This window comes from Misgurnus anguillicaudatus, chromosome 1, assembly GCF_027580225.2.
Source record: "Misgurnus anguillicaudatus chromosome 1, ASM2758022v2, whole genome shotgun sequence".
Taxonomy (NCBI): domain Eukaryota; kingdom Metazoa; phylum Chordata; class Actinopteri; order Cypriniformes; family Cobitidae; genus Misgurnus; species Misgurnus anguillicaudatus.
Genome location: NC_073337.2, coordinates 32,028,928 through 32,053,921, shown reverse-complemented (window position 1 = coordinate 32,053,921; position 24,994 = coordinate 32,028,928). Strand labels below are relative to the sequence as shown.

At 39.8% G+C, this 24,994-nt stretch overlaps 4 protein-coding genes across 9 annotated transcripts in view; 2 read left to right on the top strand and 2 right to left on the bottom strand.

The window, feature by feature from the left end:
• The window catches only part of LOC141365405 (snaclec stejaggregin-B subunit beta-2-like), a 128,133-nt gene that overhangs the window by 67,747 nt on the left and 35,392 nt on the right, over positions 1–24,994 (top strand). The gene's annotated exons all lie outside the window — the stretch shown is intronic.
• Positions 40–13,234, bottom strand: terfa (telomeric repeat binding factor a). 5 transcript variants are annotated; one of them, XM_073869942.1, is made up of 16 exons: positions 12,973–13,234; positions 12,704–12,799; positions 12,505–12,629; positions 12,147–12,239; positions 11,362–11,502; positions 10,254–10,372; positions 9,576–10,015; positions 9,485–9,539; positions 6,491–8,299; positions 3,077–3,244; positions 2,625–2,717; positions 2,270–2,428; positions 1,755–1,853; positions 1,542–1,618; positions 550–581; positions 40–404 (listed from the first exon to the last, which is right to left on the bottom strand). In XM_073869942.1, exons 1-16 carry the CDS (start codon positions 13,118–13,120, stop codon positions 246–248), a joined length of 3,813 nt encoding a protein of 1,270 aa, XP_073726043.1. In that variant the 5' UTR covers positions 13,121–13,234; the 3' UTR covers positions 40–245. The 5 variants fall into 5 exon arrangements, with proteins under 5 accessions (XP_073726043.1, XP_073726050.1, XP_055045654.2 ...); XM_073869949.1 differs by having other exon boundaries at positions 6,491–8,284; positions 12,973–13,233; XM_055189679.2 differs by having other exon boundaries at positions 9,485–10,015; positions 11,362–11,499.
• Positions 14,044–17,202, top strand: ckap4 (cytoskeleton associated protein 4). The gene is made up of 2 exons (XM_055189684.2): positions 14,044–14,684; positions 15,883–17,202. Exons 1-2 carry the CDS (start codon positions 14,382–14,384, stop codon positions 16,960–16,962), a joined length of 1,383 nt encoding a protein of 460 aa, XP_055045659.2. The 5' UTR covers positions 14,044–14,381; the 3' UTR covers positions 16,963–17,202.
• ikbip (IKBKB interacting protein) lies at positions 18,276–24,470 on the bottom strand. 2 transcript variants are annotated; one of them, XM_055189685.2, is made up of 3 exons: positions 24,073–24,470; positions 23,872–23,989; positions 18,276–19,887 (listed from the first exon to the last, which is right to left on the bottom strand). In XM_055189685.2, the coding sequence occupies exons 1-3, from the start codon at positions 24,264–24,266 to the stop codon at positions 19,156–19,158; spliced, it is 1,044 nt and encodes a 347-aa protein (XP_055045660.2). In that variant the 5' UTR covers positions 24,267–24,470; the 3' UTR covers positions 18,276–19,155. The 2 variants fall into 2 exon arrangements, with proteins under 2 accessions (XP_055045660.2, XP_055045661.2); XM_055189686.2 differs by lacking the exon at positions 18,276–19,887 and adding an exon at positions 20,529–22,288 and having other exon boundaries at positions 24,073–24,468.

The window sequence follows — 24,994 nt, the reverse complement described above, 5'->3', positions numbered from 1 at the left end:
AGAAATGAGATGTGTAACTTTATTTACATATCACACCAGTTAAACATGAATGTTCAGTTTTATTCTTAAAACGCTGTCAAAACAACATCGTTGCACAAATGTGTCAATCGTTTAATACAAAAAAGAAAAAATTAAAACTTTTTTAAAATAGCATTTAGGAACAATTTACAATTTTTTTTATAAAAGATATATTCCAGTTTTTTCTTAACTTGTGAAAAGTTAAGAGCTTTACATAAAATCAGCTGTTACACAAGTTTGAGTTTTTTCATGGTCCTCCAGCGGTCCTTCAGGTTTACGGGTGTGCGGTCTTTAAATGGGAACGCCGAGTGAATTTTCCCCCATCGGCCCTCGCCAAAACGCAGCACGCCGTCCTTTAACCAGTTTGACTCTTCAACCGTCCACTTCTGCAACAACACCACACAAATCACAATTAAACATCCCTCATTACTTTAACCAGATATCACAATTAAACATCCCTCATTACTTTAACCAGAAATCACAATCAATTTATTACTGACAGAATAAATGACAACAAATATTCATTCTCACCTTTCTGGTTTGTTTCTCTTTACGTGATGGACCTTGAAACAGAGAAAGAGATGCAGGATGAAGAGATAAGTTTGCATTCAGATCAGGAAATATTAGGGATGCATCATAGACTGTAAAGACGATGGCCGTAGTGTCCGTGACGTCACTCAAAGGGTTGTGAAGAGCTTTTTTTAAGCCAATAGTAGGCGGTGCCTGCAGTCGCCATCTTGACCGTGCATCCCACATATCACTCACAGATAACAAAAAATGGGTAAAGAAGTGAGACGTGAGTGAAGCTGAGGTGACTGGTTGCTGAAACCACACCAACCTAGCTGGACTCTAGTGAAAGCAGTGAAGTTCACCCGTCACGCCTTTAATTATGCAGTACTTTAAAGCGTAATATAATTAAAATGGATGAGTTACAAAGAAGTTCACCACCCTCACAGTTGTCATAAAGAGCAAAAAACACTTTTTAAAAGACTGTAAGCACATTATTTTCTGCTGTAAATGGGTTTGTGGGTATTGAGTCACTTTTGGGTGGCCAGTCAATGAATTACAGTTTAAGTCACTTCTGTATGGCTTCACGAGAGAGATCTATAGGTTGCCCTTCGGGATGCACCGATAAATCACCATATAATCACTTTCTGCAGATAAGAGCAATGTGTTCAGGTGATGATCAGGGCAGATTATATTCTTATCATCAAATCAGATCTCATGATGTGTGATTATTATGAATTCAGTCACAATGACAACAGAACTGCAGTTTGTAAGCTCTGGACTCTTAGTTTTCATCATCTTTATTATTTGAAACAAGAAGTAAAAAAACAAAACTATCAGTTTTTGTAGATCAGACTCAGCACATAGATGTAGTTTGTGTTCATCAACATCAGCAGCACAAACCTGTGCCCAGTGTTGTGTTTCTAATTGATAACCCATCTAACTAACTAACTAACTAACTACACATCACCTTAAGGATTGTTAATATGATCAGTTAATAATACTGAAAGATTTACCTGCAGTGGCACCAAACAATGACTCCTCATCACTCCAATCCTCACGAGATCCTGAGATGTTCATCCATCTTCTGGCCCTGTCACAAACATCAGAGTCCACACGCTTCATTCATTTATATGACACACACACACACACACACACACAGACACACACACACACACACACACACACACAGACACACACAAATAAAACATGTAAGACAGATGAATGACCTCTCACGCTGTTTCTCTGTGTGTGTTTCTATGATGGATGACAGATGTGAATTCGTCTCTCGCTGTGAATCAGAATCTGAATCACTCACAATCCTCGGCCTGAAATACAAGAGAAGGAGATTCATGTCATGAAGTCTTTAAAACGAACGACACTCACATAAAACATTCATATATTTTCAGAGCCTTCATTTTTGTTGGCTTTTCAGAAAAAGATATTCAAATGCAAGCATTTATTTACTTCTATTAGTTGTCTCTGTTGAGAAGAATTGAGTTTTAAATGTGAGATGAACACAGTGCTTTTCACTCATTGATCTCAATCTTTGTCATGATCTTATTCAGTCAATATTCAAGATAACAAGATGGATGATCTTTACATGATGTACGATGAGTTTATGTTACAGAAAATCAGTTTTAGTTGTGTTATATATAACAGACTGAATACATCAGAAAACAGATGCACAGTTATGAAGATAAGAAGAGAAAGAGAATCAAACATTCATTATAATCCTCATCACCTCTTGTCTTTATGTTTCTTCCCGCCGCTGTTTTGTGTTTGATGTGATGGAGTTTCTCTCGGTTTCTCTGGATGTGAATGATTGACAGACGCTGTGATGTTATGATGAATTTCTGTCTGACGCTCAAAGTCTGAGTCTGAATCACTGACAACTATCAACCTGAAATACAAATAAAAACTACGTTTGGTTACACTGCTCTTAACGTATTCACTTATTGACTGATTTCTGTTTATTGTGAATTAAACTAAAGTTAAATTGAATCTGAAGTGACTTTATTACAGTGTGAATCCACAGAGAGATGAAATCTCTAAAGATACAAATACATTTAATATCATCTCTCAGATGATGAACGCACCTCTTGTCATGTTGTTTGTCTGGTGTCTGATGTACAGAAGTCTCGGTCTGATCTTCAGTCTGTTGATCTGAATCAGATTCAGCAATTCTGTTCCTAAAAAAAACACAAACACACTTCACATTTCTGTCCACAGATAAATAAATAAATAAATAAATAAATATAACAGATGAAGCAGCAGCTGTCTCACATCACTTTAGAGAAGAAGTCCATGATGCACAACTAATGTACTTCATGGAAACCCTTAACTATATTCACTAGAAGACTCATCTCATGTTTTAAACATCTGACAGAAGCTTACAGTGGATTTAAGGTGTTTATATTATCAGTATGTGGGAGTGATTTATAGTTTATATTGTATGACTTGCACCATAGGATGTGTGTAGCAATGCATCATATCCACACAGAGTGAGCATCATGTTAGAGAAATCATAAACGATCCTTCAGGAACTCGCCTCTTGTTGTGTTTCTTTCTGTGTGTGTGACTGATAGATGGAGGACTGCTGTGATGCGCTGAAGTTTCTCTCGGTTTCTCTCCAGATGAAGATTTGTTGTTATGAGTCTCTCTCTGAACTTCTGTTTGCTCCTCAGGTTCAGATTCTGGACTGCTGACAATTCTGGGTCTAAAAGATTTCAATGCAGAAAACCTTTAAGTTATGGACTGAAGGCATCATAGTATATGAATGCATAAAGCAGATCATCTTAGTCTAGTTTATGTCTTGCTGTGTGCAGCTGTAATATTTTAGGATCAGGGACATTAACCAAATACAGTATAGAAAGATCCAGACAAAAGGTCTCTGCTTCACATCTTCTAGCTCTGAGGTTCTCAACCTTTTGTTCACGGCCCACCAATGATTGTTTAAAAACATTTGAGGACCACCCTTCCAAATATAATAGTATGAACACAGATTAACAGAAAATTGTATGCCTTTCACATCACTATGAAGTATATTCAAATTAAAATCTAGCTCTATGTGGTACCCGTGTGTAGATGAATGAGAAATGATTTCAATGAGTAACCCAACCACAGGGGTCTTTCCAGTGTAAAAAACTCGCTCTGTCATATCTTAAAATACACCCATGCCTTTTGTTTTTCCTCAAAATGAACACAAGTAATGAATCTAAACATCTCTCAGGATCCTTAAAGAGGTATTAAGCCCCTAACAACACAAATTCAAAGAGTTATATCTTAATATCTGAATGTCATGTTGACATGGGGGTTGGTTTATATTACTTAAACTGGAAAGCAGCCTATAGAGTATCATCATGGCCACTGCCAATCCACTCCCTAGCAACCAAATAAAGTACCCTAGCAACCGAACAACAAAGCCTTATATCCATGCATCAAAAAATCCTAGAGACACAGGGCTGGATTGTTTCTCTTGTGGTTGAAGTAAAATCACAGATGCATCAGATGCCAATTCACTCCCTAGCAACCAAAAAAGGCACCCTAGCAACAGATTAAAAAAGTCAAGTTAATTTATTAAATATTTGAACACCCTGCTATTTTGCAAGTTCTCCCACTTAGAAATCATGGAGGGGTCTGAAATCGTCATCATAGGCGCACGTCCACTGTGAGAGACACAATCCAAAAAAAAAATCCAGAAATCACAATGTATGATTTTTTTAACTATCCATTTGTATGATACAGCTGCAAAAAAGCATTTGAACACCTGTCTATCAGCTACAATTCTGACCCTCAAAGACCTGTTAGTCTCCCTTTAAAATGTCCACCTCCACTCCATTTATTATCCTAAATTAGATGCACCTGTTGGAGGTTGTTAGCTGCATAAAGACACCTGTCCACCCCATACAATCAGTAAGAATACAACTACTAACATGGCCAAGATCAAAGAGCTGTCCAAAGACACTAGAGACAAAATTGTACACCTCCACACGGCTGGAAAGGGCAACAGGGAAATTGCCAAGCAGCTTGGTGAAAGAAGGTCCACTGTTGGAGCAATCATTAGAAAATGGAAGAAGCTAAACATGACTGTCAATCTCCCTCAGACTGGGGCTCCATGCAAGATCTCACCTCAAGGGGTCTTAATGATCCTAAGAAAGGTGAGAAATCAGCCCAGAACTACACAGGAGGAGCTGGTCAATGAGGGGTGGTTGGTGGTTCAATCCCCGGCTCCACCTGACCAAGTGTCGAGGTGTCCTTGAGCAAGACACCTAACCCAAGTTGCTCCCGACGAGCTGTACGGCACCTTGCATGGCTGACACTGCCGTCAATGTATGAATAAGTGAGTGAATGGGTGAATTTGAGGCAATATGTAAAGCGCTTTGGATGGCCATTGGTCAATGAAAGCGCCATATAAATGCAGTCCATTTACCATTTACTATGAAAAGAGCTGGGACCACCATTTCCAAGGTTACTGTTGGAAATACACTAAGACGTCATGGTTTGAAATCATGCATGGCACAGAAGGTTCCCCTGCTTAAACCAGCACATGTCCAGGCCCGTCTTAAGTTTGCCAATGACCATTTGGATGATCCAGAGAAATCATGGGAGAAAATCATCTGGTCAGAACTTTTTGGTCGTAATTCCACTAACAAGTTTGGAGGAAGAAGAATGATGAGTACCATCCCAAAAACACCATCCTTACTGTGAAGCATGGGGGTTGTAGCATCATGCTTTGGGGCTGTTTTTCTGCACATGGGACGGGGCGACTGCACTGTATTAAGGAGAGGATGACCGGGGCCATGTATTGTGAGATTTTGGGGAACAACCTACTTCCCTCAGTTAGAGCATTGAAGATGGGTCGAGGCTGGGTCTTCCAACATGACAATGACCTGAAGCACACAGCCCGAATAACCAAGCAGTGGCTCTGTAAGAAGCATATCAAGGTTCTGGCGTGGCCTAGCCATTCTCCAGACCTAAACCCAATAGAGTATCTTTGGAGGGAGTTGAAACTCCGTGTTTCTCAGCGACAGGCCAGAAACCTGACTGATCTAAAGAAGATCTGTGTGGAGGAGTGGGCCAAAATCCCCAAATTCCTCCTGCAGTGTGTGCAAACCTGGTCAAAAACTACAGGAAACGTTTGACCTCTGTAATTGCAAACAAAGACTACTGTATCAAATATTAACATTGACTTTCTCAGGGGTTCAAATACTTATTTGCAGCTGTATCATACAAATAAATAGTTTTTAAAAAATCATAAATTGTGATTTCTGGATTTTTTTTAGATTATGTCTCTCACAGTGGACACGCACATACAATGAAAATGTCAGATTTCCAAGTGGGAGAACCCGCAAAACAGCAGGGTGTTCAAATACTTATTTTTCTCACTGTATATAGAGCTTTTCACAGTTTAATTGTTTAAGTCAGTTTTACATTAATCAAATCAGGAAAAAACACAGAAAAATCAGTGGACAACAAAAGTTGCAGAGTACAGTGGGCTAAGATTAAACTGTACTAGCGAGCGTAACCAGCCCTATAACTCTGCATCAGAATATTGTAGAGACACAGGGGTTTAGTTTTTTCACTTGTGTGAAGTATGTGTTGGAGTATAATCACTGTTGAATGACAATTCACTCCCTAGCAAATCAAACAGAGGTCCCCTAGAAACAAAACAAAAAAATGCCTATATCTCTGCATCAGAAAATTGTAAAGAAATGAGGGTTTGATAATTTCACTTAAGGCTAGAAGTACAATCACTGGTGGATGCTAATTCACTCCCTGGCAATCTTACAAAGGTACCCCAGCAACACGATTTTGATTTAGATTTGGGAGGCTGCAGGTGTTCAACATCAAGAATTGGTTTGAACCATCATCATCTGACAAATCAAGAGCTTTTTTATTTGGACCACCTTTATAAAATTTTTACATTAATCATCCAGCAGGTCATTGAAGGGCTGAGACTCACCTCTTGTTGCGATGCTTCTTTGCATGCGTGTGACTGACAGACGGAGGGCTGCTGTGACGCATCTGATGCACTGGAGTTTCGCTCTGTTTCTCTGCATGCGCATGACTGACAGATGGAGGGCTGCTGTGACGCTTCTGACGTGCTGGGGTCTGGTTCTGTTGCTTTGCATGCACGTGACTGACAGACGAAGAGCTGCTTTGACGCATTTGACGCGCTGGCGTCTCGTTCTGTTTCTCTGCATGCGTGTAACTGACAGACGGAGAGCCGCTGTGATGCGTCTGACGTGCTGGAGTCTTGTTTTGTTTCTCTGCATGCATGTGACTGACAGACGAAGGGCTGCTTTGACGTGCCTTACATGCTGGAGTCTCTGTCTGTTTCTCTGCATGCACATGACTCACATCTGGAGGGCTGCTGTGCTGCGTCTGACGCGCTGGAGTCTGCGTGTGACTGACAGACAGAGAGCTGCTTTGACGCGTCTGACGCGTTGGGGTCTCGTTCTGTTTCTGTGCATGCGCATGACTGACAGACGGAGAGCTGCTTTGACGCGTTGGGGTCTCGTTCTGTTTCTCTGCATGCGCATGACTGACAGACGGAGAGCTGGTGTGACGCGTCTGACGCGCTGGAGTCTCTTTCTGTTGCTTTGCATGAGGGCTGCTGTGCTGCGTCTGACACGCTGGAGTCTGCGTGTTACTGACAGAAAGAGAGCTGCTTTGACGCGTCTGACGTGCTGGAGTCTCTGTCTGTTTCTCTGCATGCACATGACTGACAGACGGAGAGATGGTGTGACACGTCTGACGCGCTGGAGTCTCTTTCTGTTGCTTCGCATGAGGGCTGCTGTGCTGTGTCTGACACGCTGGAGTCTCTGTCTGTTTCTCTGCATGCGTGTGACTGACAGACAGAGAGCTGATTTGACGCATTGGGGTCTCGTTCTGTTTCTCTGCATGCGCATGACTGACAGACGGAGAGATGGTGTGACGCGTCTGACGCGCTGGAGTCTCTTTCTGTTGCTTCGCATGAGGGCTGCTGTGCTGCGTCTGACGCGCTGGAGTCTCTGTCTGTTTCTCTGCATGCGTGTGACTGACAGACAGAGAGCTGCTTTGACGCGTTGGGGTCTCGTTCTGTTTCTCTGCATGCGCATGACTGACAGACGGAGAGATGGTGTGACGCGTCTGACGCGCTGGAGTCTCTTTCTGTTGCTTCGCATGAGGGCTGCTGTGCTGCGTCTGACGCGCTGGAGTCTCTGTCTGTTTCTCTGCATGCGTGTGACTGACAGACAAAGAGCTGATTTGACGCATTTGGGTCTCGTTTTGTTTCTCTGCATGCGCATGACTGACAGACGGAGAGATGGTGTGACGCGTCTGACGCGCTGGAGTCTCTTTCTGTTGCTTCGCATGAGGGCTGCTGTGCTGCGTCTGACACGCTGGAGTCTCTGTCTGTTTCTCTGCATGCGTGTGACTGACAGACAGAGAGCTGATTTGACGCATTGGGGTCTCGTTCTGTTTCTCTGCATGTGCGTTACTGACAGACGAAGAGCTGCTTTGACGTGTCTGACGTGCAGGACTCGCTCTCAGTTTCTCTGCATGAGAGCTGCTTTGACGCGTCTGACGCGTTGGGGTCTCGTTCTGTTGCTCTCCATGCGTGTGATTGACAGACGGAGGGCTGCTTTGACGCGTCCGACGTGCTGGAGTCTCTTTCCGTTTCTCTGCATGTGCGTGACTGACAGACGGAGAGCAGCTGTGATGCGTCTGACGTGTTGGAGTCCCAGGATGAGACTCTGGACTAACAACTCTGTGTCTGGAAAAGACGTTTCTATTTCAAGTTACTTTTTCTGAAATGACCAATTAAAAGGCAGAGCGCACGTTTGTTATGAAACGCTTTGGAAAAGGGAGTTGGGCCGAGTACCAAAAGACACTTGTAGCTGTAAGGACAATTTCCTAAATAAAGATAAAACCTCCCCAAAGGACACTGCATGGGGGCAAAGTGAGTTACCAGGAAAACAACTATCTACGATTCAGACGGGGACTTTCTATATCTATATCATTTGATTTTTCATGTTTTAATTGGATTGTGAATTGACTTTGAATTATGACCTTCCTACCTGGCTAATAAATTGTGTTTGGATTACTCTGTGTTGCTACAAAAGTTATTGCATGATAAGTTAATTATGATGTATCCATAGATATGTATTAAGGTTAGATGTCTCGCCCGCGCTGCTGGCCAATTGAGTGGAACGTCCGCATTTTGGCGCCCATCCCACCACAGGGCGCTCACTCACTCGTAGCACTGAGCCTCAATGGTACAGGCACTTCCAAATGACCACAACTTGCCCAACTCTCCACAGATTTTCAAACGGTATGGTTTGTTACAAACCTCCAAGATGTACCTATGACACTGCATACGTATACTAAAAATAAATAAAAAATTCATGAAACATGTTAAAGCATGCAGAATTATAGCCACTTAAATAACGTTTGTAAGAAACCAAACCGTTTGAAAATTGGCAGAAATATTAATAAACGTGTCCAAAGTGACATGAGTAGCTGAACGAACGGATGCAATAACAAGTAGGGCTCAAGCAGAATAACCAAACATCCACCAAAATTCTGCAACTGTTAAAAGTAATTATCAATCCGATTTATATTCACTTTATCTTGGAGTCAGATAATAACACTAAATTGCATAATGCCAAAACGTCATCTGCAAGTGCTGGAAAAGACAGAATGCGCTAGAATCCTTCGGGCCATGCCGTTGGTTGCCGCCATTGGGCCAACGAATGGATGGGGATTATATAGTTCCCCTTACATAGCCAATCAGCTGTAAGGGGCATGTCTACTAACCAACATCGTTGCCTGGGTTGCGTATGTGTGGGGCGTGTTTGTTTAGGTGATTTCATTTGTCAACATTGTCTTTCAGAGATCATGCACCCCGCCTTTAATTCTGCACAATAAAACCAGGACTGTGAGTAAGGATGGTAGATAGGGTTCATTGACGTACCTGCCAGATTGTGTCCGTGGAGAGGATCTGACCGGAGAGACATTGATGATCTGTGGAGAGGGTCTTTCTGGAGAGACATTGGTGATCTGTGTGGACTCTTCATCTTGTGCCATGACATCATCCTGAGACTCATTCTCACTGACCTGGCTGTCATCCTCCAGTACTAAGCGAGATATGGTCATTCCAGTGTAGTGGGGCTGTACAGGAGCACTCTGGTCTCCGGGGACCTCCATGTCCTTCACAGCCTCAGAGTCCTGCTCTTGGTTGTTCTGTAGCTCCAGGTGGACCTCCACATCCATCATGCTCTCAGAGTCCTGGTCTGTGTCATTCGACTCCGGCTGCGTCTCAGACAGCGCCAGATGAAGCTCTGTATCGGTCTGTCTCTTGTACTCGAGCAGGGCTTTGTTCTCCACCTCCTGCTGGAGCTGTGAAAAGGGGATGCTCACCCCGTACACCTCACTGAGTTTACTGTAAACCAGACGCAGATTCTGCAAACTCACCTGCGCTGAGGCCGCAGGAGGTAACGTTGAGCTATTGCACAGAAAATACACAGAAATAACACAAGAATGACCATCACATGACAGTCATAGACACATAATCAGCAAATGCTGTATGACATTATCACTACAAACATTATATCACACATGATGGAGTACAAGAACATATCTGATTGACAGCCTAATGCAAACAGATGACATAAAACACTGACAGACTGATATGCACAGGCCACAGATCAGTGTTTGAGTAGTGATGTGAAGAGCGTCTGTACCCAGATGGAGGTGATGTGGAGCAGATGTTGGTGTATTCTGCTGTATTGTGATTCTGTACAGAGCCGCTGATCTGAGGAGACTCGTCGCTCGCCGTCCGTCTTTCTCGACTCATCAACATCTTTAACACAAATTCATTTTCAGTGAACTCTCTGTTTAATCCAGTAATATAAAGTTATAAAATATAAATGCCATCCTGCAACACTTTATTCTTGTAGGCAAACACAAACATTTGTTAAGCTCTTCAGTTTATCCTCTCAAAATCAATGTTGTTGTTTTTTTATTAGGTTTTAAATAATCTTGGGTTAACACAAACTCAAGCTATTTTAACATTTCAATCTGCAAAATAAACACACGTGCCTTTTTTTAACCATTTATGTGTCTTAAAATGTGAGATGGCTAACAAGCTGCTACATGGGACCACAGATGTTAACCATCATCATGCATGAAAAACTCAAAAACATGGACAATTCCCAAAAAAGATTCATTCACAGAGTTTTTTTTTTTTTTGGTGGTGGTGATAATGTTGGAGTCGAATGTCTGTGGTGTAGTTTGCTTGTAGTTGTATGTTTATTCGTAAATTTATTCAGACTTCAAAACTGATTAAAGTTGTGTTTATTTGTGAAGATGATCTTAACGGAGAAAATCTGTAGGCGTTTTAAACTTTTGTTTATCGCAGAATCCAAAAATCCCCATTGATTATATGTTGATGGAGCCCATGTGAAGATAACTTCCCATAAAAATATATAATCAATGCAGCTCTCTATTTGATATACAAGTACTCAGGTGAATAATAACATACACATCCTTAGCTTTTATAAGCAATAAAAATACTTTAAAAGCTCCTTAGTTGTTCTTTTAACACATATTGACAAATTACATCCCAATAATATCCACAAATGATTATCAAACGTGTAATCATGTTTTGTTTTAAATCTACTAACAGCAGCAGGTTTACGTGAGGTAAATAAAATATCATTAGCCTGATATGAAAACGACATAAGTCTGAGATGTCCGACATAAGTAAGCCTGTAACACTGCTAACCTAGTGATTTATATTTATCATATAAAACATCATGAATAGAGAGATTAATAAGAGACAGATCAGACCTTGATGAGGAAAGGTTCAGGAATACTGTAGAGTCTCTCAATGAAATCCAGCATGTCCTGTTTAAAGTCACTGTATGAGTTTATCTGCAGTATTGAATGAGAACGACGCCGATTTCTGATCAGATTCATGAACAGCTTCTTCTAACAAACACAAAATAAACAACACATTACAAACCAGTATTAAAAAACACAATAAGCTGAAAAAACTCACATATAAACCTATAAAGGGTCATTCACATTTTAACAATGACCATAATGCGAAGTATAACGATAAACTATATTAGCATTTACACCACCATGACCAGACAATAACTTATGTTGATTCGCTCTTGCAATCATTTAACTTCAATGGCATTAACTTATATTATAGATATCCTTTAATTAAAAACATATGCAATTGTTCACATGTCACTGAAATAATTTATAAATCATTTAGTTAGAGACCGCAGCAATGAGCTTCTCAACAGTGTTGTAATGCCATTTTAAATACACAAGCACTCTGAAAATAGATGTAATTGGCTGTCATTGGTTTATCATTTGAGCCAATAAATAAATATTTCAGTCCAGTCAGAAGAGCCAGTGATGTGTTTTTATTCTTTTTCTAATAGTTGCTGCTTGATATTAACCTAAACTTGACCGATAATTGGTTTTACCAAGTTATTTCAAATATTTACAAGTCAATTGTAAAATGTCCCCATCTGGTAAATCTCTACAGAATAAACTCCACCTCAATCATGTTTGAAACCGTGTCTGCGCTTTAACATTTCATAGCTATAAGAAGTTACCTTCCCAGCTGAATCCATCCCTTTAGGAAAGTGTTGATGGATCATCTGCTCGGCTCTCTCAAACTCTCCACCCTTGATACAAACAATAACTAGCTGCAAAATAAACACAATCATCTGTTAAGGGTCATGAGAATATTTCACAGCCAGCATTAATAGATTATGTGAATGTCTTTGCAGTGAAGAATACACTTTATACTAGTTTATAGTATAGAGCTGATAATATAGGTGTACTATCAAGTGTAGTGTACATACAGTGTGCATAACAATCACAATCTATTGATGCAGAATAACTATTCACTGTTAAAATACAAACATGAATGTATCTAAAGAGTTTGGTTAGTTATAGTTATGATCTCACCATCTCTTTGATAGAGTTTGATATGTGATCATGGTCTCGCTGAGGGACTTTCATGTCTCTGCATATGGACTTCAGTACATTGAGAGCAGATTCAAGAGGAGTCAAAGGGTCTTCAAACGTGATGTCTACACCAGAAACAATCACAGATATTACTCTCAACATCACAAATGTTATCATCTGATCACGTGCTCTCACTCACCGAACCGATCTCCATGATTGATCCTGGACAGAAACTGCAAGAAGCGAAGCTTGACAATAATGTCACTGCGTCCATCAATGGGTCTGACCACCACATCTGCGAGTTAACATAAAGAATAAAATTAATACTTTAAGTGAACCAAAGTTTGCATCTTAACACAATGATCGTTACGGTGTTATTGATGTGATTCGTAAGTTGAGCTACATGCTAAAGCTAACACACATGCGCGCTCGTGCTCATGTAAACAAACTGGCGCTCGTGACACTTACCCTCAACAATGTTAATAAACTCCGTGAAGGCTGTAAAATTTCCATTTCTGAAGGCGTTAAAGGCTTTAAAGACCTGATAGTCGAAATACCATCTGTTCAGTATCTGCTCGTAATAAAGACTGTCCGAACTGTTTCTACACTCGCTCATTCTGGCGGGTTCAACGCGAACGCGCCACAGCGCGCAACAACTTCCTCAATGAACGCGCATTGAAATTCCACCGCGAAAAGCGATGCGAAGCCAACGCTGAAGTGGGCGGGACACAGCGTCAAACCTCGCATCTGATTGGTCAGGAGTGACAAATTTACAATAAAAAATACTTATGTATATATTACATAAAACATTTACACACAACGAAACCTGGTCTGGATTAAGCTTCAGATGAAAAACCGAGATGAGCTGGATTTTAGGGGTTTATTTTTTGCCATTGCAAACTCAAAAGCATTGTAATTATACAATTAAATCAGAGAGAGGACTATGAAAATGGTTCTTGTTTTATTTCTAATATAATAACTTTTGTTTTATTCGGGTTTAGATAAAAAATAAATCTCAATGTGGTCTACTTTTCTGTATGTGTTGCTGTTGTTGCTGATCTTAATTAACCATTTATTGATGGCAGGAGCACTCTGTTCTGCACTGCTAAACTTATATAATATGATGATAAAAGCTTCACAATTCAATTCATACGCCATTGGAAAACAGATCTAAAAAACATAGTTTTGAACCAAAGATGAGAGGACGCGCTGATGAAAAGCCATTGGCCGTTACTCAACCCGAAGGATGCAGCCTGCGGAGGTCGCATATGCAGGCTGCATACGTCATCAAGCCTGGTTAATTTTAGTTAACTGAGCAATACATTCGCAAGTCATAAACATATTACAACAATTTACGATTAACGAAGAACCATAGTCAATTTTATAATTGGTAATATTCTGAAATAAGTATGCAGACTAAAAATGCGACCTCGGGAGGCTGCAGCCATTGCCACGTCGGAGGAAGGGCGGGGCAGATGAGGGGCGGGGCAAATGACATCACACAATACTAAACGTTTTCGTTACATTAAACTTATCTAGTCAATATCCTCTATTTTACATACAGTCCTTATTACATTCATTTTTAATCGTCTGCTTTGCAGCAGAGTACCATTCAAATTCAGGAAAAATACAGAATAATATTTTCATTTATTTCTTAAAGTTAGGGTTTTAAGACTTAAACGCGTTTGAAAGTGACCACAACGACTTTCTATTCTATTGGTAAACATATTAAAGCTCTCCGAGAAGGATTAAACCCTGAAACACTCCACAGATTTTCACACAGCTCCATCATTCAGAACTCAGTGACGTCACCTCGCGTCAGGCGTTTAAAGATCACTGGGCGCGGAGCGTCAAAACTGTCCGGACAGATCGCAACGATGACCGTGAAGAACAGAAATAAGAGCAATTCACAACCAATCGCCGAGAAAATCCCCACCGTGAAGCAGCAGGATGACGTGGCGAAGAAAAGCCCCAAGAACGCGCCGGTGGTCGCAGGTCCGAGCGCGTTCATGAAGTTTATTTATGCGATATTTTATCTGGCGCTCGCTGGAGGCGCGGGGCTCGCGGCGTTTTATTTGCAACAAGTTTTATCCGAAGTCAAAGTTACAAGCTTGAGAAATGAAGAATCAATGAAGAGATGCAGAGAACTGAGCAGTGACGTGGAGCACGCGCTTCAACAGGTCTGTTATCTTTAGAGATGTTATTATCTTAACTAACTGTTTTGCAAACTTGTTTTGAGTTAACTGCAACAGAGAGTCATTATATATAACACTAAACTCACTTTTATTACTTTCATGAACTTCATTACAACAGTGGGGAACTATTGTGCTATTTTTCTGTTCATTTAGACATGAATGTTTAGAAATAAAGGTAAAAAATGTTAATAGTTGTGCACAGACATCCCATAATCTCAGGTTTAATTCATTCTCATCCAGAGTTCAACAGTAAAACTTCCTTCAGAAGTCCAGGAGATGTGGTCATCTGTGATTGGTTGGTTAGATCAGAGAGGATTTAGTTACCCTGGGGTTTCCCATCATCATCATCATCTTGAGCTGTTGTTTACTGAATATTACTATCAAATGCATGCAGGGATTGAGGACATGAGCTGTACAGGACACTTGATTAAATAATACATGTGTAAGAAGATCCTTTACACCTCGTGTGATGAAGTCCAGGATAAAAAACATCAAGACCGGCAGCCTTTATAGTGCAGATGATTTGTGTTGTTGTCTACAGATCAGATGTGTGTCAGGAAACTTCTGATGAAAGTCTGATGTGTGAATGTCCTGTTTTTTTACAAATCACTGCTTCCAGGACAAAAATATATGATACTGATCTACATTTTTAACATTAATTGTTTTGAGAGATTGACATCATTCAGAATGAGCTCTCTGAGCAGGCAAAACAAACTGCATTAAGTCAACACGCGCTTAAAAACTCACAATCTAGCAATTTTAAATAATTACACAATAAAGCTAAATAATTATTTAATCACACTGATATTCATATTAATGCAGTAAAGAGATGCATGATATAAAGTTTCTGTGCCGATACTGACTTTGTTTTTTTATTACTTCTCGTTTCAAATGATTATGTTGTGAACTCCTAGAAGTGCAGAGCATTCAATCTGTAGTACTGTTGTCATTCTGACTCAATTCAATATAATCACACACAGTATGAGATCTGATGGGTTTGATTGTCAGGATATAATCTGATCTCTGATCATTGGCTGTTTTTAAACAATCAAACAATGTCCAGTTGTAGGAAAATTGCTTTTATTTAGGCGGATATATCAGTGCATCCCTAAAAGCACAATGATTTGCTGTTTCATTACTGTAAAGAGAAACCATTGATAAACATCCCTCTCTCCCTCCTCAGATAACTTCATTAAAATCATCTTTAGAGGGTTTGGAGACAGCAGTGGTCGATGCTAAAGCCGATCTACAGGGCACCAGCCGTGCAGTCCAGAAAGGAGAAGACAAGAACCGTCAGATGGAGGAAACGTTACAGAACCTCCAGAATAAAATCTTTCAAGATCTGACAAATGGGATTGAGGAGGTGAAGGATGCTCGTGAGAAGGACGTCTCTTCTTTGGAGCGCACCCTTGAGGAACGTCTGTCCCAGCTGAGTCGCTCCATCAGTGAGAGCGTGGCGGAGTTTGCAGGAGAACAGAACCAATATAAGAGTGAACTTCAGGAGCTTAAGGCTCGTCTGGAGGAGCAGCATACGCCTGCGTTCCTCAAACAGGAGCTGACGGCCATCAACAGCGCAGTGGCCAATCTCAACACCGCTAACGAGGTGGCCGAGGGCAACGTGGAGGTGCTCAGGGAGCAGATCGCCACGGTGGGTGCTGAGCTCCAGACCAGGAACAAGGAGGTTGCGTCTGTGTCCGAGGAGATCGAGGCCGTGAGATCGCTAATGCAAAGCACCGTGGGAGCGTTACGAGAGGAGGTGTCTGCGGCTCGGGCCGGCATGCAGGCAACGTCCGACCAGCTTCAGGCTCTGACCGTCGGACAGGACCGATCCAGCGAAGCACTTCAGACCCTGGAGAAGGAGCTGAGAGAGGAACTGTTGAAGGTGGAGAAAAGAGGAGAAGACGTGGAGGCCAGACTGAAGGCCACTGAGGAGAGCGAGGATTTACTGACATCATCGTTGTCAGAGCAGACAAACCGACTGGACGCTTTTATATCAAAGTATGAATCTCACGAGAGCTCGCTGAACGAGTACAAAACATCAGCAGTGAAAGATATAGTGACGCTGAGAGATGATCTGGAGGAGATGAAGAGCAGTCTGGGTGAGATACAGGTGAGCATTGCTGCTCTTGATGAGACTCAGGTGAGATTACAGGCAGTGGAACAGACGCTTGATGGACTTAAAGATGCTGAGAGTTCAGAAGAACCACAAGAACTTGAAAGCACAGCTGAAAGTCCATCTGAAGATCAAGATGAATCTGAATGATCTTGAGATACATCATGAAAACATGATCATTCATGATATTTAACACACGGTAGAAATGTGAAAATGAATCCAAATTGAGATCCAGTAACTGACAAAGAAGGCTGAATCGGTGAACTGCTGTTTATTATTTCTAAAAATATCTCTTCAGTTTTTTTTATAGTTTCTTCCATCACAGTAAGACAAACACTGTCTCTGAATGTATCAAGAGTTGTTTACCAATAAAAATGTTTACAAACTTTACCAATTCATGTGTGGTTATCTCCAATTCAACAAGCACCCATGGAAACATACGCACACGCTTCTGTATATCAGAGGTCTTTAAGCTTTAACAAGACATTTTTAAGATGTAAAATGAATCTTTAGTGTCCCCAGAGTCTGCATGTGAAGTTTTAGCTGAAAATACCACAAAGATCATTTATTATAACATGTTCAAATTGCCACTTTGTAAGTGTGAGCAGAAATGGCCGTTTTGGGTGTGTCCTTCAAAATGAAAATGAGCTGATGAAATGCAAACACTGCCTGTTGAAATTGAAACTCATTTGTGCTGTCAATTATTTTCTCTCTCGTCTCTGCACTAAATGTCAGTGCCGTGGTTGGATTTAGGGGCGGTATTATTATAATAAAATCCCCCTCAGACATCGCAAGGGGAGCCAAATAACCCTCAGTACACGTATATAAATCAAGAATGGATTTCGGACGAGCCCCCAGCTATGTTACGGTCCCGCACATTACTTGTCTAGAAATTGAGGGACATGCAACATAATAGAAGGACAACAAGTGTATTCCAAATAAATACAATTATTTAACCATACTCACAATAATAACAAACGAAAAAATGAGAGTCCTAAAACATAAGACCAAACAAGAACAAAAACGAAATACGCTAACTAGGACTCCCTGCTCCAAACTAACATGACAAACAAAAACTGAAAGATGAACGCATGTGGCTGTGCCAATGGCCCGCGGCTAGCAGAGACCCAATAGATCCACCTCCTTCACCTTTATAGCCTCGTGTCCCAGCACAGCCAATAAGGAACTAAAGAAGACAAATTAAATATAATTAATTACAGTAATTATTTAAAACTCTGGGCGGAGTGTTCGTGACACACACACATAACTATATCATACTTTATTATGATGGTTACGTTACAAAGATGTAAAAAAAATACTTTTGGCAACATTTTAATTTAGCTGAATTGATTTTATCATGGGAATGTTATGCTCTTCATTTTTGATTTTTATTATTAGGGTTATGTATTTTTAATTTAATTTATTTAAGCTTTTGTATTCAAACAACATTTGGAGGACCCCCGTTTAAAGACTTATGTTGTTTATTGTTCTGTCAGTTTTACACATTTTCTCTCAAAATAATAATTTGTTATCTGAATGTCTCTTTATATATTAAACATTTTTAGACAAACATCTATTAGTGTAATGTAAACACATTTAATGTGACTCATTGTTGATTCTTTAATGAATGTGTTTGTATTAAGATGACTTCAGTCATGTTTTATTTACATGAGGATCTGTTGTGTAGTTTGTGTAGTACACTGATGTGTCTAATGATTTGATTTTGTTGACATTGAATGGGTGAGGTTAGACATCATTACAGATCAGATCAGATCATTTCCTCTTCTGGAAAGATTCGGCTGCTCTGTGTCGCTGCGTCAATAAAAACATCAAAGAGATTCAATCTTCATTCATCTCTCAAATTAAATACTGTTTTAGGTATTCAATATCACATTACACTTAAAAACAATACCATGGTAATACTAAGGTGTTCTGGTCATGGATGTAATACTAATCTATTAAGTACCTTGTAAACTTAAATAATCTAATCTAATAGCATGGTATGATTGTCCGGGGCAAATAAATGTTAAAAGTTTAATAAAACTGTATTTGTTAACATTAGTTAATGCATCAGCTAACTGAACTAACACAGAACAATACTTCAGTAGTTTATGTTCATTTCAGCATTTACTAATACAATTATATGTTAGATGAATACATTATGATCAACTATAGGAGTCCTGGCTAGTTAATGTTAACTAATGCATTTACTCATGTTAACAAATACACTCTTATTATAAAGTCTTACTGAAAGTTGTTTGTGTTGTTTAAATAAAACTTCATCTTTCTACAAAAAGACTTGCAGCAGTAAATGCACATCTTGAATGCTATTAGAGATTGAGTTCATGTTGTCAGGAGATCTTTCTGCTCCAGTGTTTGATATTTCATCTCCACTGAACTCTTCTTCATCTCTGCCAGCTCTTCTTCTCCTCTCATGACATCTTCAGCGATCTGTCCAATCCTCAGCGTCAACTCCGATAGTTTTGATTCAATAATGATAAAGTCCTGTCTGATCGTAAACACTTTGGGCTTCAGGTCAGTAGCGAAGGTGGTCATCTTCAACATCTTAGCTTGAGCGCTCTCCAGCGTCAGGATCCGATCAGAGAGCTGTCTGTCGGCCGTAGAGAGCCCTTGAATGAGTTTGCCGATCTGATCCAGTCGCTGAGCGTTCCTCTCCGTGGAGCTCTTCAGACCAGAAATACGGTCAATGCTGCTGGCCAGAAGATCACCGATGCGTTTGATCATCAGCTTTTCAATCTGCGTGACCTTTTCCTCCAGGGTGTCGGTCTGGCTGACCAGAGCCTCCACTTCACCCTCCAGACCGCCCATGCGCCTCAGGTCCGTACGGACGGAGGCGACCTTTGACATCACATCACTGGAGATGACCAGAGTTTGGTTCTCGACGTTCTCCACGGCCAGGACGAGATGACTCAGATTCTGTTGGAGTTGATGTCGCTGTCCGGTAAAGTTTGAGAATCTCTCCTTTAAAAGAGAGACCTCCTCATCCAAACTCTTCAGCTGGGAAACGGGCGGTGATCTCTCCAGACTGGACATCAGTGCATGAACACGATCACACTAGAACAATAGAGAGGACAGAGAGGAGCTTTAATGGACTTGTTTAATAAAATAAAAGTCTCCCCATCCATTCAAGGTTGATGTCTGCTCTATAGACATTGAGCGAAGTGAGTCTGTATTTATTTATCAGCCTATAGTGGCTCTGATCTCTGAAACAAAGACCTTGTTGACAATAAAATGTTTTTGGTTTCCTAAAGACGAGAGAAGACGATGAGCATGGATCACAACACAGTAACGTTAAAGGGACAATAAGTAGGATTTACCCCAATCTAGTGGTGAAATTGTATTTTGCATTCAAACGAATAATGCTCTCTAGCGCCTCCCTTTTCCAAATGCATGTTGCAGCTATGGTAGCCGTTATGTAATTACTGATCTCCAAGGTGATTTACTTCTTATTTATTTTTCCTGTTATTAGAAATAAACCACTGGAAAATGACTCTGTTGTTATCGATTATATGTGGAAGTTAACCGGAAGTTGCGTTTAGTCCACAAAAGCCGTTTGTTTATGTTGTTACTGCTGAAAGCATCTATAAGGCATTCATGCATCTGCAAGTTGGTCATTTGAACTTAAGCACGATATTATTTCATATGCACATTGAGTATTATCTATATATGTGTGTGTGTATTTAAAGACACAGAAGTTCAGATAGCATCTAGTTTTATTAAAATCAGCAAAACATCTGGAGCACAAATCATTCATAAGAGACACAACAGCAGTGATATCAAGTATCTGTATAAAGGCTAGATGTGTTACGGCGGAGTCTCTAACGTCATCATCTGGCAGCCATCTTACCTCAGACAGCTCGCTCACTCATAACATTAAGTTCCAATGGTGCAGGTACTTTCAAATGACCACAACTTGCTCAACCCTCCACCGATTTTCAAACGGTTTGGTTTATTACAAACATTATTAACGTGGCTATAATATAATGGATCCTTTAACATGTTTCAAAAAAAAATTTTAGTATGCAGTGTCATAGGTACATCTTTGACATTTATAACAAACCAAACCATTTGAAATCGGTAGAAAATTAAGCAAGTCATGGTCATCCAAAAGCACCTGCACCACCAAAACTAAATGCTACGAGTGAGCGAGCGCCCCGTCGCAAGATGGCCACCAAATGCTGACGTTCCACTCAATCGGCCAGCAGCGCGGGCGAGTCATCTAGACTTTATACATATCTATAACAATATATATGAGAAAATATACATCTCGAATGCACCACAAGTCACATCTGCCAAATGCAAAAATATAAATGACTCTAAACAAAAATAAGTGTTAAATAAAGCGTATACAGACCAACACATTAAATATCATTAACGTCAAATATAATGAAATATTTGAGTCCTGACACAGTAAGAATGACATCATGTGACGTACAGGAATGCTAAATATATTAGTTTATTAATAATAATAATAATAGATTTTATTATTCTTCTAGTACTGTATTAGATCTATAATCAATCATTTTTCTCTTGTATACTTGTCACATGATACACAAGAACCTGAGCTCAAACTTTATGCAGAAATTAAATGTGTTATATTTAAAAATACATGACAACAACACAACACACAATACTGACAATGATTTAACTCCATAATTAAAACATTCACGTGGAACAGCAGATAAACACACATCTATACTGTGTGCTCAGATTGTTTCTTTGATGTCATTCAGACTGTAAGTGTTTGAGATCTCGAGTCACTCCAGGATCACCAGCGTTCATGTGACCGTCACGGTTCTGTGATGAGTTCAGTTCTCAACATCTTCTCCTCTGTGTCCTGCACCTGTAGCGTCAGCTCCTTTAATCTCCTCTCTGTGTCGCTCAGCTGAGCTCGGAGTTTAAGCATAGATCGGACAGACTCCTCTACGTCCGGCAGACGGCTCTCCCACTGTTTGACGTGAGGAAGCGTCTTCTCCAGCCTCTTCTGGAGGTCCTCACGGCTCCTGGTCAGAGATCTGAGCTTCTCCTGGAGTTTAGAAACCCGTCCAGAGTTCCAGTCCAGAAGCTCCTGGACTTTCCTTGCGTCCTCCTCCTCGGTCCGATCCAACACTCGTGCGTTTCTCTTGATGCCGTCCTCCACCTCCTGCAGACGTTCACTCAGGACGCGCAGACGTCCGTCTACGGCATTGACGTGCTCCGTGATGCGTCCGTGCGTGGACCGTGATTCTGACTTCAGCTCGTTCAGGTCGTCGCTCACGTCTGTCTGTCTGCTCCTCCACGTCTCTGTGATGTTCTGGAAGCGGTTGTTTATGGTTTGGTATTGGAGTGAAGACGTCTCCTGGTGCTCCTGCAGTACTCTGGACGTGTCGTGGATGAAGGCGATGTCGTGTTTGATCTTTGTCATCAGGGTCACGGAGGTCAGAATCTCATCATATTCATCAATGGAAGCCTGCAGCTGCATCCACAACACATGAAATCATGGTGTTGGTGTGACCACATTCAGTACTAGTGTTCTTCTTACAGCATATCTTCACTATATAGTGTATACTGGTTTAAAAATAGTATGTAAAACAGTACAGTGTATGTAATGCTTCACTAGTACTCAGTTTAAGTTATTCTTATTAACTGAGAATATTTCAGACTGCTTGTTGTTAATTATGGAACGTAAAGATGGCTGATGTTTATTTTTCTTGGTCTTATTTCTTTGTCAGTTTAGTTAGATACTTCATTTTTAAATGTTTTTTTGTTTTAGTAAGTGATGTTTTGTATATATTGGCCTCGCTGAAGATATTGCTCCTTTACATGTATTATGTTTCTCTTTAATAAATGATTTAAAGTTAAAGGCGGAGTCCATGATGTTTGAAAGCCAATGTTGATATTTGAAATCACCTAAACAAACACGCCCCTACCCCAATAGAATCTGGACCTTCTGTTGATAGACCCGCCCCACACATACGCAACCCGGCATTTTATTTGATTTGATTGGCTATAAGTGTGTTTTGGTAGTCGGCCCGTCTAATTTTCCAAAACGTTTTTCAAACATCGTGGACTCACTCCGCCTTTAAGTATGGTGTCTTTGTTGATCTGCTGCCTAAAGTCAGATTGTTTACATCTTTCCCTTTTTAAACAGGTCTTAACAATAACAAACAAACTTATATTTACTTCATATTTCAAAGTGATATAAAACATCATGAAGTGATTTTCTAACAATATAAATATTGCTGTGGATACAGTGAGGCCTAAACATCTGAGATTATTTGAAAAATGTTGAATTAAAGTTTTACTGAAATCTATATACCAGCATAATATCCATACTGGTTAAACTGGGGGTCACCAGCACCAAAACACAACATATGCTGGTCTTGCTGGTATTCTGTTTTTTCCAGCAGGGACAGTAAATGATTTCTCTCATAGATCACTAAACAAACACGTGAAATATGAAGCTTATGAACTCTTAATAATGACATCATGTCAGATATCATGCAGGAGACCTTCAGCTTTGATTGGCCAATTACTTCATACACAAATGCAGATTTTTTAAGAATCCTCCTACTTTCGTACTTTTTCATAAAGATTTGATGTTCTTCTTCAAGTCGTTAAGATTTGTGTATAACAAAAAAGCCCTTAAATTGTATAATCTTCTTAAGGTATTTTTTGATGAGAACCCCCTTGTGTAATTTTTATTTTATTTTATTTACTTATTATTATTTATTTATTTTTATTTTTTTAATTTCTTTGTGTTACCTGTGTTTATTATGTTTACTTATATTTTATGCTGCTATTTGGACTTTTTTTGTAAACTATTAAGATTTGTATCTTGAAAAAAATAAATAAATAAATAAATAAAAAAAAAAAAAAAAAAATAAAAAAAAACCTTCAGCTTTGATTCAAAACTTATATCAAAATATAACAAACTTAAATGTAATCTGTAATCATATAAAATTGTACAGAGAAAACCTCTTTCTTTTGGGCCTCGCTGTATTTCAGACCGATAAAATGATTTTATGATATAAATGAATTAAAGTTTTAAATTGAGACCTTTTCTGCGACTGTGGTCATCTGTGACTGGAGCTCGAGGACGTCTCGTGTCTTCTCATATAAATGCTCGTATTGTTCTTTCATTTCTGAAAACTTTACATTCTGTTGATAGAGAGCCCTGCAAAAACAAACACATAATAAAGATCAACATCTAAATCTGAATCATGGATATAAGTTAACTGTTAGTTAGTGTAAACTCACCACATCAACACTAAAGAGATCGCGAGAGACATCAAACTCATGACGAGCTTCATATCTGAACTTTTAATCGTGTTTTCTTTCTCTTCTGCTTCTCTTTTGAGTTCATCTTTAACTTTATCTTCTGATTTTCTTTTCTTTCCGTTTTCTTTGACATCTGAAGTCTTTTTTCGTTGTTTTATTTCGCCGCTCTGCATGTTTGAACTCAAAGTCTTTAAAACTCTAAAATCGACCCCTGTTATAAATGTATATATGCAAATAAATAAGAAAACATTTGATCTAAAGTCATTATATATTAAAAGGTTTTAATTAGATTGCTGAAATCTCGTCAGATGCTGAAGTCGCCACGCAGCAGAACAGAAAAGCAGAAAAACAGCGCAGCGCCACAAATAACGTGTTGCGTTCTGAAGTGGGCGGGATTCAGGGCCCGGAAGTTGCCTCTTATTGGTCAGGCAGGACGAGTCTAAAAAATATTTCTTATATTTAAACTCTTTAGTGTGTTTTCAATTTTAATGGCTATATAATGTAAAAGCAAGTGTCATTATTGCGGTGTAAATTGTTGTTAAAATTGCTGAAACGATACCCGTCACGTGACAGATGTGACATTTCTCCGCGGTGCTCCATAAGATATTTTATTTCTATGAGACTGTTGAAATGTGTTTATATTTGTATGTCAAACGTTTAACCTCAAAATAAACACATTTAAATCATTATAGTTTTTAGTAAATATATTTGATCTTAACAACTGTCTGAAGACATAAATGTGTCTCGATGTTGTGATCCGCCGAGCGCCCCCTGCAGGACTCAACACCGTCACTCACTGCAGAAACACTCAAATCTTTCACACACACTCATCTTTAATTTATTTAGTTAATAGTTAAGTCTTAAACAACTATAAATGCTGTTGTTTATGTTTGGTTCTCCA